We start from the raw sequence: 14,613 nt of genomic DNA on the forward strand, positions 1-14,613 counted from the left end.
TATATATATTTTATTTCTAGTAATTTTTGACCACACGTATGAGTAGTTTCTTATTTTTTTTTTTGTTTCTTAAAATAATTAGCAATAACTTCGCGCAAAATTTGTATTCGTATTGGATGTTAAAAAAAAAGAAATTAATCTTATTTTCGTAAACTAAAATCCATGGTTTACAAAAATATAATTATTATTGGAAGATATATAAAATGGAAATGTTTTGTGAATCCTAAGATCTATTTGATTATACTTTTTATCAATAAATAAAACTTTATAAAATGTGAACTAACGGATAAGTTATCGTATAATACCGGACACGGGTAGGCATGCGACTAACAATGTACCAATACCAATTCTAACTTGAAAACCCCCTAGAAACTTGAATGGGAGTCTCGACAGTTCTGCAACGCGTCAGTTTCTTTTTCTTCCTTACTTTTACTTTTTACTTTTTACTTTTTACTTTTTCTTTTTCTTTTTCTTTTTTGCCTTCTGTCGCTGCGTGATGTCGTTGATCTTTTTTTTATGATAACCGATCCGAAACGTGAACAAGCTCGTGCTACCATGGAACCTTATATAAATATAACACAACACAACACAACCATAATTACGAGAACCATTTCCAATACCGTTCGGAATAATAAAAGACCAAGGAGAAAACTAGAAAAGATGATGATGATGAAGAAGAAGAAGAAGGACGGAATAGGAGAATAAGAGAAGGGAAGAATCATTTTTCCCTTGAATCATTTTTTTTCTTTTAATCGTTTGAAAAAAACAACACTGCCAAAAATCTCACTCTCTCTGCATTATCGATTTTCCAAGAGATTTTTAAGTTTTATATTTTATTAAAGTGATTACTTGTGAAGAGAGGAATTTTATTTTTTATTACTCCACCACGTTGGATATTTTGTTAAGTATGGGCAGGATTTAGAACTTAGGGGAAAGGGGTGTGAATTAAAATCTTGTTTGTTCGGATTATGCGATCAAATGAAATTACATCAAGCAGTTATTATTATATTAAAATATAAATAAATTTTATTGTATTGCACATGCAATGAATATTAAAATTTGTCAATTGGTATTTGATTCGTACGTTTTTACAATAATTGAAATATTAATAACACAATTCTAAGAAATGGATTATCCTAAATGAAAAAAGAAATTTAAATGAAATTATGTCATGGATTACCTCCTCTGTGTACGCGTGCACACTATTATATAAATATAACAATAAATAATGAAATAATTCTCTCTTAATATAAACTAAATCTTTTTTTTTTTACGAATAATCCATTCCTTTTCCTCGTTTTCTATCGTCAGAGAGATTAAAGGGAAATAATGATAAAGAAAAAAAGCAAGAAAAGTTTATTGAGAAACGAGAAGAGTAAAGGCTGGTACTCGTCAGAGACGTTAGAACTGGCCGATTAGAAATGCAAGAAGATTCCAAGAAGAAGAGGAAGAGGAAGGAAGAAGAGGAACGGGTGAATTTTTGTCGGCACAAATAAGAAAGAAAGAAAGATAGAAGTTAAGTGAAGAGTAGAAGAGACTCGTGTAATACGAATGTACGTGGTGTCTTCTTGCTATACCCCAAAGATCCAAGGAGATAAACAAACTCCTTCAGGGGGCAGCTTTCGGGTCTTTGATGGCCCAGCTCGTTGATTAATTCCAGTACGCGTGAAGATTTGCTGCTAGTCGCCGATAACCGGCTGGGAAACAGCCGGGATGATACCAAATAAATTCTCCGAGATATACTAAAACTCAACTTTAAACTCAACATTTTCTTCTACCACATTCGAAAAGTTAACACTTATATTTGAATAATTACGAATATCGATTGTGACCGATCAAGATTCTTGAGAATTTGATTAAACAATCGATTAAGAAATTTGAAATATAATTTCTATCTGTGACAAAATATGTTTATTATATAATTTAATATCAAATAGAGAATTAATTAGTATTTTAATATTTAAATGAATTAAAACGTTTTAGATCGATTGTGGAATGAAATTAAAATGAAAATATATTAAATATATATGTATAAAAAAAAGGATGAATTTAGATGATGAAAAAAGAGAGAAGAAGGGGGGGGGGCAAAAAACAGAACAAGCAGAGCTTCCTCTTAGTCTCGCCACTGAGTAAACACCGAGTGGACGTTTAGTTAGTTTACACTTTGTTTTAGAGATGTTAGCCAAACACGCGGATTCCTCTTTGAAGATTACCGCCACCACCACCGTAACCACCACCACCACCACCACCACCACAACTAACCAGTACTATTGGAACAGCAACAGTAGCCAAGAACCATGAACGTAAACCTTCCTTGTGAACGTTTTTTTCCTTTTTACCCATAGTCCCAACCATATTCCTATATCTGTCTCTTTCTAACTTCTACGTAAAGTATCAAAGAGTGACTTTCTTCTTCTTCTTCTTCTTCTTCTTCTTCTTCTTCTTCTAATTTCGAGTTATTCTACTCGTGTGCCAGATGAAAGAAGAAGAGGGGTATCGTGTAAAGTAAACAAAATACTAAAGAAGACGTTTAGTTTTTCGGCTTATCTAATCCTACGAAAAAAAAAAAAGGAAAAGAAAAAGAAAAAAAGAAAATAACAGGATTTATTTAATAGGAGTGATAATAAGCATAGGTGTTCTTTCTCCGAGATCAATTTATTCTTTTATAATTTATTTCTCGGAATTTGATTTTCATATAATACGTATAATCGATCTAATTTCGTATTATACCCAAGATTCGGAATTACAATAATAATATGCGGGAATACGATTATTAATAATTTTGGAAATACATCGAATGACTTTGATCTTTGAATTTGAATGGGGAAATATATTAGCGAAATTGTTAAAAACCCTGTAGGAAAATAAAAAGAGATAGATATAGTGAATCTGTTAAACTGGACAAGTTTCCTAATAAACCAACGAAGCATTGAGTTTATTTACACGTCGTAACTTTAACTTATGAACGGACGAAACACTCGTCGCCGATTGCTACTTGAGTTGAGACTTCGAGGAACCAAACGCGAGAGAGTAAATGGACGTAAATCCTATTTAACGAGATTAGAACTTTGCTTATATGAGAAAACATTGTGCCAGCTTTAACATCCATTTCATTATTATTATTTTACCAAAAGAAATTAAGAAAACAACAAATATAAATGATATCGTGTAATAATTACTCCATGCTTCTTATATATAAAAAAAAACCTTTAGTTAATTAAAAGAAATGAAAAATTATATTAAAAAAAAGTATTATTCAACAAAAGTTAGATTTAAATCAAAAGAAAAAAAATGCAAATTAAATTCGCATAAATGCACACAAAAGATTATATATAAAATAATCAAAATAATCTATCAGAAAGATGAATAAATAATAATAATAAAATCAATCTATATAGTGGGTAACCATTTCTAGATTTACAAAAGAGAATTTAATAGGAATAGAAGTAGTAGAAGTAGAAGAAGAAGAAGTGGAAGAAGAAGCGTGGCAAGTTTCTTCTAACCACAGGTTTCTCGTTTCACGTTATAAAAAAGAAAGAAAGAAAGAAACAGAAAGAAAAGAAAAGAAAGAAAGAAAGAGAAAGATAGAACCGTCATTCGTTTCTCTTTCGTAGAATCGGAGTTCGGTAGTATAACGATGAAAGAAGTCGGAATATCATCCGGTGGTTTTTCTTTTCCCCTTCGAGCAACTTTTTCGTTCGGCGACGAGTTTATTTGCAAAAGGAGGAAGAAAAAAGCAAAAGCTAAAGCAAAAGCAAAAGAGGAAAGCAACAGTACGAAAGAAAGAAAGAAAAAACGAAAGAGAGGGAGCGAGGAAGAAGAAATAGAAGGGGTGGGGGTGGGGGGATCTATATTTTTCTTTTACATCTCTTTCTATCTATGTGGTAGCGGCAAAACGTCTAGAAAGGGAACATTTTATAGGATCGTAGGAATAGGACAAAAGGTAGTCCAAACTTTGAAAAATATATCCTCTTTATCCAATCATCTCAGCATTCACGCCTCTCCTTCCTTCTTCATGAACACTAGGTCCCCCTCAACCCCCCTCAGCACCCATCACTCCTTCCCACCTCTCTTTTTCTAACTTATTTTCTGTTTCACACGTATACAAGACGTACACGCACACGTACACGTTGACAGATAGACACTCGGGGTGCGGTTTCCAACAGATACACATCGCTCCACTTCTCTAAGGGATAATAATTGATGCATCAATGCAAAGTGCCCGGTTTCTTGATGAAACTGTATACCCACTGTGCTTATTCAAGTATATATACACACACCTCAAATTCAAAAGTCAAAGAAACAGTTGAGAATATTCAAAGAGTGTATATATATATAAGTGAGAGATCTCACAAATTCACACTCACCCCCCCCCAAACTTCCTCCGACAATTTTTCCAGATGTTCCAGGTGTGTGTGGTGTCCGTCCCTTCCGTCATATCTCAATCCATGTTACTTCAATTTAATACGAAGAATTATCGTGGTTGTACTTGAGGTATATACTGTGTCGTCCCCATGGATCAGTGGTTCTTAATATTTCTTTTTTATAGTATACTTCACATATTTATCTATTTATCATTTTATCAAATTATTAATATAATATTGTATAATGTCTATAAATTTGATTATACAGGTGTAATTAATTAATCATTGATAATGGAAATAATTGAATATTGAATAAAATTGATTTAAAAGTAAACGATTAAATTGACAATAATATTATATCGTGATAGAAAATATAAAAGAAAAATATATAAGTTAATTTTGGATACTACCCTTACCAGGAATCCAAATTTATATTTTAAGAACCACTGGTCACGTTGGGAATATATAATCCAATAGATTATTGGACACCACCCTGAATCTTTTTGTTTTCCTATGGAACAGAATAAACGTGAATGAATTTTGATTTGAAACGAACGATTGTATTCCTACCGGTTATATACTGTTACCAGTTTGTTCATCAAATTTTTTTGTATGTCTCTTCTTTCGCTAACTAAAAACCGAATAATAATAATAATAATAATTGTGGGATTATATGTAGGTGAAAAGGGTATGGGGTGGATTCACTGACAAGGAGAGTCCTTGTGTCATCAAAAAATGTTTGAAGAAAAGCAGAGAACACTTCTTTTCTATCTTCTCATTCTGATGATGATCATGATGATGATGATGATGATGATGATGATGATGATACGTATGTATATCGTTTACTATGCATACATTTGAAATGTATGTTAACATATGCATAGATTGAATTACAAGATCGTCTGGACCTTTACTGGCATTACAAAAACAAGCGAAACTCGGCCACTCTACCATTCGAGACTTTTACGATCAGATCTTCTTACTTAATCTTTTTTCTTCGAGAAAGGTCATTCGATAAAATATATTACACAAATTTTTCAATTATATTTTTTCAAATATACAAAATATATATATATATATTCTGTTAATTAATCTTTTGTATCGATCATACAACTTTAAGTTCGTAACATGCAATACTGATATAAGAACCACCTCTAAAAAAAAAACGTAGTTTTCAAATATTTAACAAAAATTTGCATACGCATTCTGAGAAAATTGTTGGCAGGTTAGTTTACGTTCATAAAATTAGAACAAGAAGAAGAAGAAGAAGAAGAAAAAGAAGAAGAAGAAGAAGAAGAACTCTTTGCCTCGGAAATATATTTTGCCAGCTTATTTTTTTATCCGATGTTTGTATTCGTTACAAAAAGAAAAAAAGAAAAAAAAGGGAGAAAAAAGTGAAACGGGTAGGAAAGTATGGGGGTGGGGGAGGGGAATAAGAGATAAAAATCTAAATTGAATCTCGTTAGACGGTAAAAAGCGTTCACCTTTCTAAGGATAACATCTCTGATATCCGAAACCGATCTATCCTGGGGAATTAACGAGGTGCTATAAATATTGATACGGTTTTGCGAATGCCCACCTATGTAACCATAGGAATAAACTTGGAGAAGAACAGAAAGGAAAGGAAAGAAGAAGAAGAAGAAGAAGAAGAAGAAGAAGAAGGAGGAGGGCAGAAGGAAAATGACGAAAAATATATATACATATACATATACATATACATATATATATATAAGGCGTGTCAGAAGTATCCCTTTATCGACGTAACCGAATGCCAATTATCGGGAAGGCGTTGGAGGAACGCGAAACGAAAGAGGAAACCTTATAGACTACTGCAGTAATATACAGTAAGTATACAGTAACTTCGATTGATCCAAAAAAAAAATAAACTCTAACTAGTGTGTCAGAATTTTCTACGATTAAAATATACTTTCCCTATATGTAATATATAATATAATACAATATTTTTTATTCAATATCGTTTTTCAATATAACAAAAAGAACAGAAAAAAAAAGAAATCCTAAATAATAACAACGATATTATATCTGACAATAAGAAATAAGCGGGGGAGGGGTTGAATGTGAAATAATAATGCACTTCGGCTAATATTTTCCTACCTTCTTTTTTATCTTTTCATTTTGTGAAATATCTTCCAAGATCGTTAAAACTATAATAGCTTCTAATAAAAAAAAAAAAAAAAAAARGAAAARAAAMAGAARAAGAAGAAAACAAAATACCATAAAAGAATTTTCCATAGTTCGTTTCCAAGTCCCTGCACCCTTTTTGCATTTCCCCCCTCGCATGGTCATATATCTCTGATGAATCCTTCTTCCTACTCCTCTGTGGTTTTCCATATGGTTGCCACGTAAATCGGCATCTTGATACTACCGGTTGAGTTTCTTCTCTAAAATAAAATAACCCTAACTTTTATGGCACTTTATCCCTTCGCGTTTAAGGGTTTAAAAAGAAAGAAAGAAAGAAAGAAAGAAAGAAAAAGGGAGCAGAATTTTATAATCCTCCACCTTGCAATCGACTTTACAGCAGGACCTTTTTCACAATGGAAAAAAATAGAATAAAATTCGGATGGATTTTTGGTTTCTCGGTTTGTTATATTTGCGGTCATTTCAGAATTTCATGCTACTCCGATTTTGTTCTTTCCTGGGGCAATATTTTTGTTCCTTCTTTTATTTATTTTTATTGTGGCTCTACTAAAAGAGCTAAAATAAAATATAAAAAAAGATAACCCAAATATATCACTACCATCATCATCATCATCATACACCTTTATCCTATTATTTCCATGAATTTTATTTAATCGTATAAATAAATAATGCATAAGATTATTAAAATGGTTATATTACTTATTGACCAAGCTAACGGGTTTGGATGGAAAAAGATTATACGTAACAGCATGCTACTGCACGATGTTAGAAACGTCAGATGTTATTTGTTCCTTTTCGTTTTATTTGCTTCTTCTTACCCGGCGGACGTTGAGCGAATTGAATGAGTTAGTCGGACGACATTCTATGATCCATCTTTTGTGCGTGCAAATATTGGCTTTTTTTGTTAAGGCGCTGTTCGGTATATTAGAATAAATCGCTTTACGACTTTAACGAGCCTTCTTTTCACCAACCTTTGTCCATCAATGTAACTCTATCAAGGCTAAGTGTCTAGTGTGGCCCACAGTATTGGACTCGTTGTTATCAACTGCGTTGCTTTGCGAATGATCAAACGAATGAAAAAAAGAACGAGAACGTATATACATTTATATATATTATTGTGAAAGATCGAAATTGGATAATGTCAAGATTTGTATGTGTAAAATGTGATGAAGATGAATTTAATATTATTATACCTTCTCTTATTTTAAAATAAACAACATTTAAAAAAATATTATAGTATATTTCTCTGAGATATATCAATTGTAACGTAGTCCAAATACGAATGATGTGTTGCTACGATGAATTTCAAACCTAATCGTCTTAGTAAGATTTACATTTGAATAACCAATGAAAGAAGAAGATTGTTAGAAATTCTTTACCCAAATTCAATATCCTCTCTATTTTCTTTTTAATCTTTTTTTTTTTTATTCCTCTATATAAGGAAGAATTTAAATCCCGTTCATGGCAGGTGGGATTAGCTTATGGAGTATTACAGAAAATCTGTGAAAAAAGGGGAGTCGGGGTGCAGATCGAGATTAAACGTTTGTTGTATTCCGCAGATAACTCTTCTTTTTTATTCTCTTACGCATCATTGATTTTGAAGAATTTCTGACAACCTGACGTACACAAAGATTTCTACGATATTTTCTATAAGATTCTCGCGTCTATATTTATATTTTATTTCTTTCTACAATTTTGTTTATATTTTCTTTGCGGATCAAATTTTTGACTTTCGAACTTAGAATGCTAAAAATTTAGCGTTGATCTTGTTTAAAAAGAAACAGAAATAAATCCTACACCCTTTTCATAAATATTTCGCAATTCTAAACTGCGAAACGATCAATCGATCGATCATTTATTTATTTTTTTTTTCAATGCGAGGAAGACAAAATGTTTGAAGAGAAAAATTCGTAGATTTTGCCTTTTCCCTTTTTTTTCTTTTTTCTTTCGAGGGAAAAGAATTGCATTGTCCAAGCAAATAAGATTCGTTTGTTGGTCCACTTGTGTATTTTCATTTCTACCTGACACAATCGAGAAAGAAAAGTGGCCCTATGCTTCTGGAAACTAGCTGCTGTATACGACCTGAGGGTTGAAAATATAGTCACTAAGTTAGGGACGTAGAAAGATTTTCACGTGTGTGGTTATGTTCCAGCAAATTCGTGATTCGATTATATATGTGTGTGTTAAAGTTTAGCTGAGTTTCTGCGCAAACCTATTGATCTAAAAGTGTGTTGGACGTTCAAACGAGTTCTTCCGTAAATCCGTTGATTTTTGTTAGATGTGTTAGAGTATATAGTTGAGTTGATGTATAAGTATGTTAGATTTTAGGTTTGCTGGTGTTTAGGTATCCTAAACTTTAGGTATCCTAAACTTTAGGTGACTTGGTGTGCGTAACGAATGAGGGATAAGGTAAGATGATGTCTTCTTTTTTTGGTTGTATAAGTTTCTATGGGTGTGGTTTTTCTTTTGAGGAAAATCCATGACTAATTGTTAGGTAAATGCAGCATGGCGAATTGAGATTAACGAATATACTCTTGATCTTTTCTTTCTCTCTTTTCTTTTTTTTCTTGTATTTAGAAATAATTTCGAAAAAATTCTTAAACACACTTACGAAAATTATCTAATATTAATCTATTAAATATTAATAAATATTGTCATCGATAAACGTAGTAAACGTATTTACACGATGCATTAAATTCTAATCAAAATACCATTTCTAAATACCAAACAATTGTGCAACTTTTACAAACACTTATCTCATTTATGATAAATATTCGAAACTATTCAAACGAAAATTAAACGCGCGTGACACATTTAACGAGAAATTAATACGCGATACGTAATATAATTAATCTCATCAAATGCACCACCAATTTCTATTCCAAATGATATTTAACAAAATCTAAGAAAATAATTCACGAATGCATTCGAATTGTATTTCAATCTTTCACGCATACACAATGAGAGATGCACCCATGGAAAGGGAAACCTATTGTCGATTGAATTGTCATTCTTAATCGCTGGTAATTTGTTTCTTTTATTATCATTAAACGTGCGTGGAGATAATGAACGATGAAAAAAAAGAAGCGGCCATTCAATTTAAAGATCGGGACTAATGCATAATAACTAAACGATAATAATGCTATAAGTATTTTTAATTCAACGATTAGATACGGTTGTCTGAGCGGACGAAATTCCCTTTTCTTTCTTATCTCCACAGGGGGGCGGGGGCGGGGCGGGTAGGGGAGTGGTGATCATACGGTATGGTAAAAAGATTCAATCACAACTTTTTTCTATTAGATTCTTTTGTTTTTCTGAAACTTTCATCCAAAATTCTTAATCACCCCGAAATGTCTGATGTGTCAGAAAAATAAATGCACAAGTTCGCGTGTAATGGGAAAAAAAAAAAACAAAAAAAGAAAGTAGGAAAATAATTAAAAAATCTCTGAATCGGGAATGGGGAAAATGAAAAAGAAAAAAAAATGTATGGGAGAAAAGGGGATGTAAGGAGATCGTAGGGGATGTAACTAAATCTAAGGTTCGCCACGGGGTGACGACACTTTGACCGTAGGGGGTCTTAGGCTTAAAAAAAAAAAAAAAAAGAAATATGCATAAATATATGCGGCATAATACCGAAAAAAAAGAAGTTCTTTTTACCTTTTGCCGACATACATGGAAGAAACAAATCTTCGAAAGATCTTAGAACCTCGTACACTCCCACCTCTACTAAAGGCATCCCCCTAATTTCGTTTTTTCGACACCACATCGCGTTACACTTTTTTTTTTTAACGAACCCGTAAATCTTTGAGAAAAAAAATCTTGCTCTCCAACCGACAACTTTGGCAATCATTGTTGCATCAGTTTAATATTTCAATTATTTCACCACCTGATCATCTTAATTCGATCACGAGAAATATTTGAAAGTAATTTACAAAAATTTGTTGTAACGATTTAAAATCATTTAATTACAGATATCAATGGACAACGTTGAATAATTTTTGTCAAGATCAAGATAATAATCGATATAAGAGGTATTATGTTTTTTCTAAATTGTTAACAGAATTTGGACCACCGAGGAGAGTAAGTTGTTCGTAGATCGAATCGAAAGATACAAATTTTGAAATGTAGGGAAGATGAGGAATGAAGATGTGGACGAGGGTGGGGTGGGGTGGAGAGGGGTTGTTGATCGTCGAGTTGTTAGGTCCCATGGAAGACTTATGAACGTTTTCTTCATTTCTTTTCTTTTCTTTTCTTTTCTTTTCTTTTCTTTTCTTTTTCTTTTTTTTTTACAGAGTCACATTTTTTGTTGTTCCTTAATTCCTCATGGGAGTTTTGATCTTTCGGTAGACACAACAGGGAGATAGCGAAATGACACATGGTCGGGGATCAAACGGGACCGACGATTTAAACTCTAACGCGAGAAGTGATCTAACTGTGGATATTATAAACCCCGCGGGTGATCATTATCTCGTTCTGACGATGATTCAATTGAGTTAGAATGGACCACGTATAAAAGTTAACATCTCCCGTATAGTTCACTTGTAATCCGAAATAAATATCGAATTGTTCGGAAATTTGAATTGCCAATTTGTACACATATTATCTAAATTTCAATTGTATATTAATTCAATCGAAATTAATTAAAATTGCTGAAAAATAATACTCGTAATTAAAATATACACAATTTCAATGAATATTTCTAATGTATCTATGATAAAAGTGTGAACACACACTTTAGTGGTCGCAAAAATCATACGCGTGTTTGTCCAGTATTGTAAACCCACGATGACCCACCCCTCCCACCCACCTTTTGAATGAAGAAGAAAAGAAAAGAAAAGAAAAGAAAAGAAAATAAAGATGACATTCGGATGAACGTATTCCATGTAACCCAGAAGGTAACCAGACGGGTGCACCCCTTCTCCGAATGAAACAAGCAAGCAAGCAAAGCCCGCCATCCTCGAGGGAGGGCGTAGTAGTGCGGATTGCAGGGATTTGTTTGCACACGCGGCCTTATATGCGTCTTCTTGCGGCTGCGCTCCCCACCATAGGAAAGAAAATACAGTCGGTTATTACTACCACAAGTATGAATCTAACATAACCGAAGCACGAAACGCGAACCATTGACTTGATATCAAAAGGCTAGGCCTTGCTAACCCTAAAACCCTCGAACTACCCCCACTCGAGTATGTATTCGTCGATCCTATGCGCTGTTTGCATTGTTTGCTGTCAAACATTGGACGCAAAAGAGCCTATTGGTGGGGGAATCAAAGCGTTTTGTACCTTCTTCGGGAGGGATAGGAATAACACCATTGGCCGAACCCTCCTCTTTTCATTGAACTTGGTTGCACAGTAGGCGTGACTTAAATCCATGTATAAGAACCTAGAACCTGGTGGGGAAGTTGCCAGAAACGCGCAGATGCTCCGACGGAGCGCCTCGGTTATTCGTTCCTTCCTATGTTGCATCTGTTCAATCAATTTCTAGTTTTGTTTTCTTTTTGTTTTCAATTCGTTATACACGATAAAACGTTTCTTATTCGACTTGGAAATAATAAGTGCACGAACTTTGTTGATCCCCCATTAAGTTTGCTAACAGGATAATAATTAAACAAGTGTTTGTTTGTTTGTTTGCTGTGATGTGCGTGATTTATTACTCTACGTCCAATTATGATAATTGATAATAGAGAGATAATAATTACGTGATAAAGGATTTTTTTTCGATTGGGAACTATCGAATATACGCGTGTGATACGGCGATAAATCGAAAAAGTGTTGCAAACATTAATTTGCGAATTGGGGCTCAAGGAATACTAACAAATGATGGTTAACATGGAGGCTTCTAACGAACAACACACGGTGACGGCGGCATCGCCACCACCACCACCACGAACTACACTTAAAAGTAGTTTTAGCATTCGTAGTATATTACCGGAAGCTTGTTCTGGAACACCATCCTCGGTACCGTCGGTCAGCCAATCGATTTCCTCCGATGCATCGCACGCCGAGGATAGCGACGAGTCTTGTGATTTGGATGTAACAGGTGACGGCACGGAAACCCCGCCCCCCTTGGATTGCTCGAGAAATTCTAATTCGACCAATCCGTCGGATCAAACTAATCATCCGAATGAAAATCATTCGGGAGAGAACAATAATAGCAACGACGATCAAACTAGCGACGTTAAAAAAAAACCTGAAAAACCGCCGTACAGTTACAACGCATTGATAATGATGGCCATTCGCGAAAGTCCGGAAAAACGATTAACCTTAAACGGCATTTACGAATACATCATGAAAAATTTCCCATATTACGAGAACAATAAACAGGGATGGCAAAATTCTATAAGGCACAATTTGTCGTTGAACAAGTGTTTCGTCAAAGTACCGAGACACTACGACGATCCCGGTAAGGGTAATTATTGGATGTTGGATCCGAGCTCGGACGATGTTTTTATCGGTGGTACTACGGGAAAATTGAGAAGGAGATCTTCAGCGATATCGAGGTCGAGAATGGCCGCATACAAAAGAAGCATGTCCTTGGGTGGTTTGTATCCAAATCCGTATGCACCAGCGGGTTGGCCAACTACCCTCTACACTTTTCCTTATCTACATCGTGCCGTATATCCAGCCGCAACTGCAGCTTATTCCAACCCACCGGGTGGTTATCCAACGAGCCTTTTACCTGGCACGGCTTCAACGACCACCGCCGCCACTGGCTTACCTTGCAAACCTCAACCAGTTCCAGCAACCGCTGCACCACCAGCACACGGTTCTTTTTCCATGGAAAGGTTACTCCAAACCTCCACCGGTTATCCAACAAATATCGCTACGATATCAAACATCCCGGCTACCGGTCCTTACGATTTTTACACTACTCTGAGATCGTTAGCACATCATCATCATCAACATCAAACCCATGCTGTTTTTAATCAACAACAAAGGTATCATGTCAATCAACCCTCCGCATTGAGTCAACCACCTTCCAATACGGCATCACCGGGTAGTAGTCCCGAACCAATGTCCCCCCATTCGCCACCGGTTTCAATTTGTTCTAGTAATACGATGGTACAACAAACCAACAGACAAATTCCTCACTCTCCTCCACAACTTTTACTCAAACCCATTACCGTTCTAACCGGCAGGCAAAGTTGAATTCTATAATCTTCTTCATTTCTTTCTCTCTTGTTTTTTCTTTTTTTTTTATTAGGATTTGTTTTATTTCTATTAGAACTTAATCAATTAATTATTACGATTCAATTATTTTACTTTTAATTGTACTTTTCGACGAGTTATCGGTTTCATTCCCGACGAAATTCATTTATTTTAATTCAAATCTAATGGTATGTACGGAACGATTACTGTCTTGTAAAGTTTACTGTATAAATGTATCTTCTATTTAATTCTATTTTCCAAATTATAATTTATATTTTATTTAATAGTATATTATATATATTTAAAGTCCTAATCATAAAAAAAAAAAAAAAAGGGACACACCACTTGTACATACGAATTGTAAAATATAATGAATAGATAAATGCGCGTAGATTAAATTGTCGTTAAGAAAATTATTGCGATCGATTGTAGGTATAAGTTAAAATATGATGAGATTATTTTCTATTAATAATACTTTAATCATTCAAAGTGATATGCCATGGGAGATCCAATATCTTCATGCCAAATATTATTAAATATTAAGTATTCGTGAATAAGTTTAATTTGAGATCTGGATAATTAATATAATGATTAAAATAGTGGCATGAAAAATGTAAATTTGAGTACCGCATTTCATTCGTTTCAGTCTACTCTGGCCCAATTTTTTCACAAATCCTACAGTCACGAACATTTGAATATATTACTTGTTTAATATCATTAAATTCATCCTTAGAAAATGTATTAGCGAAGTAATATAATAAATTTGTAAATAAATATACATATATGTATATGTATATTATTATTATTATTATTATTATTATTATTATTAATATTAATAATAAAACATCTTGTAAACAATGGATTTGTCGAATGAAGATGATGAGACTGATATGAGAATGATATTAGTCAATATTGTTATAAACATTTATAAATGTATTGATAT

General features: G+C 33.7%; 1 protein-coding gene across 1 annotated transcript; it reads left to right on the forward strand.

The window, feature by feature from the left end:
• The first annotated feature begins 11,932 nt into the window (after positions 1-11,932).
• On the forward strand, positions 11,933-14,431 carry LOC106790584 (fork head domain transcription factor slp1-like). The gene has a single exon (XM_014755594.1). It carries the CDS (start codon positions 12,339-12,341, stop codon positions 13,668-13,670), a length of 1,332 nt encoding a protein of 443 aa, XP_014611080.1. The 5' UTR covers positions 11,933-12,338; the 3' UTR covers positions 13,671-14,431.
• The last annotated feature ends 182 nt before the right edge of the window (positions 14,432-14,613 follow it).

Source organism: Polistes canadensis, unplaced genomic scaffold (assembly GCF_001313835.1).
Source record: "Polistes canadensis isolate GaletaPanama2010 unplaced genomic scaffold, ASM131383v1 scaffold_248, whole genome shotgun sequence".
NCBI lineage: Eukaryota > Metazoa > Arthropoda > Insecta > Hymenoptera > Vespidae > Polistes > Polistes canadensis.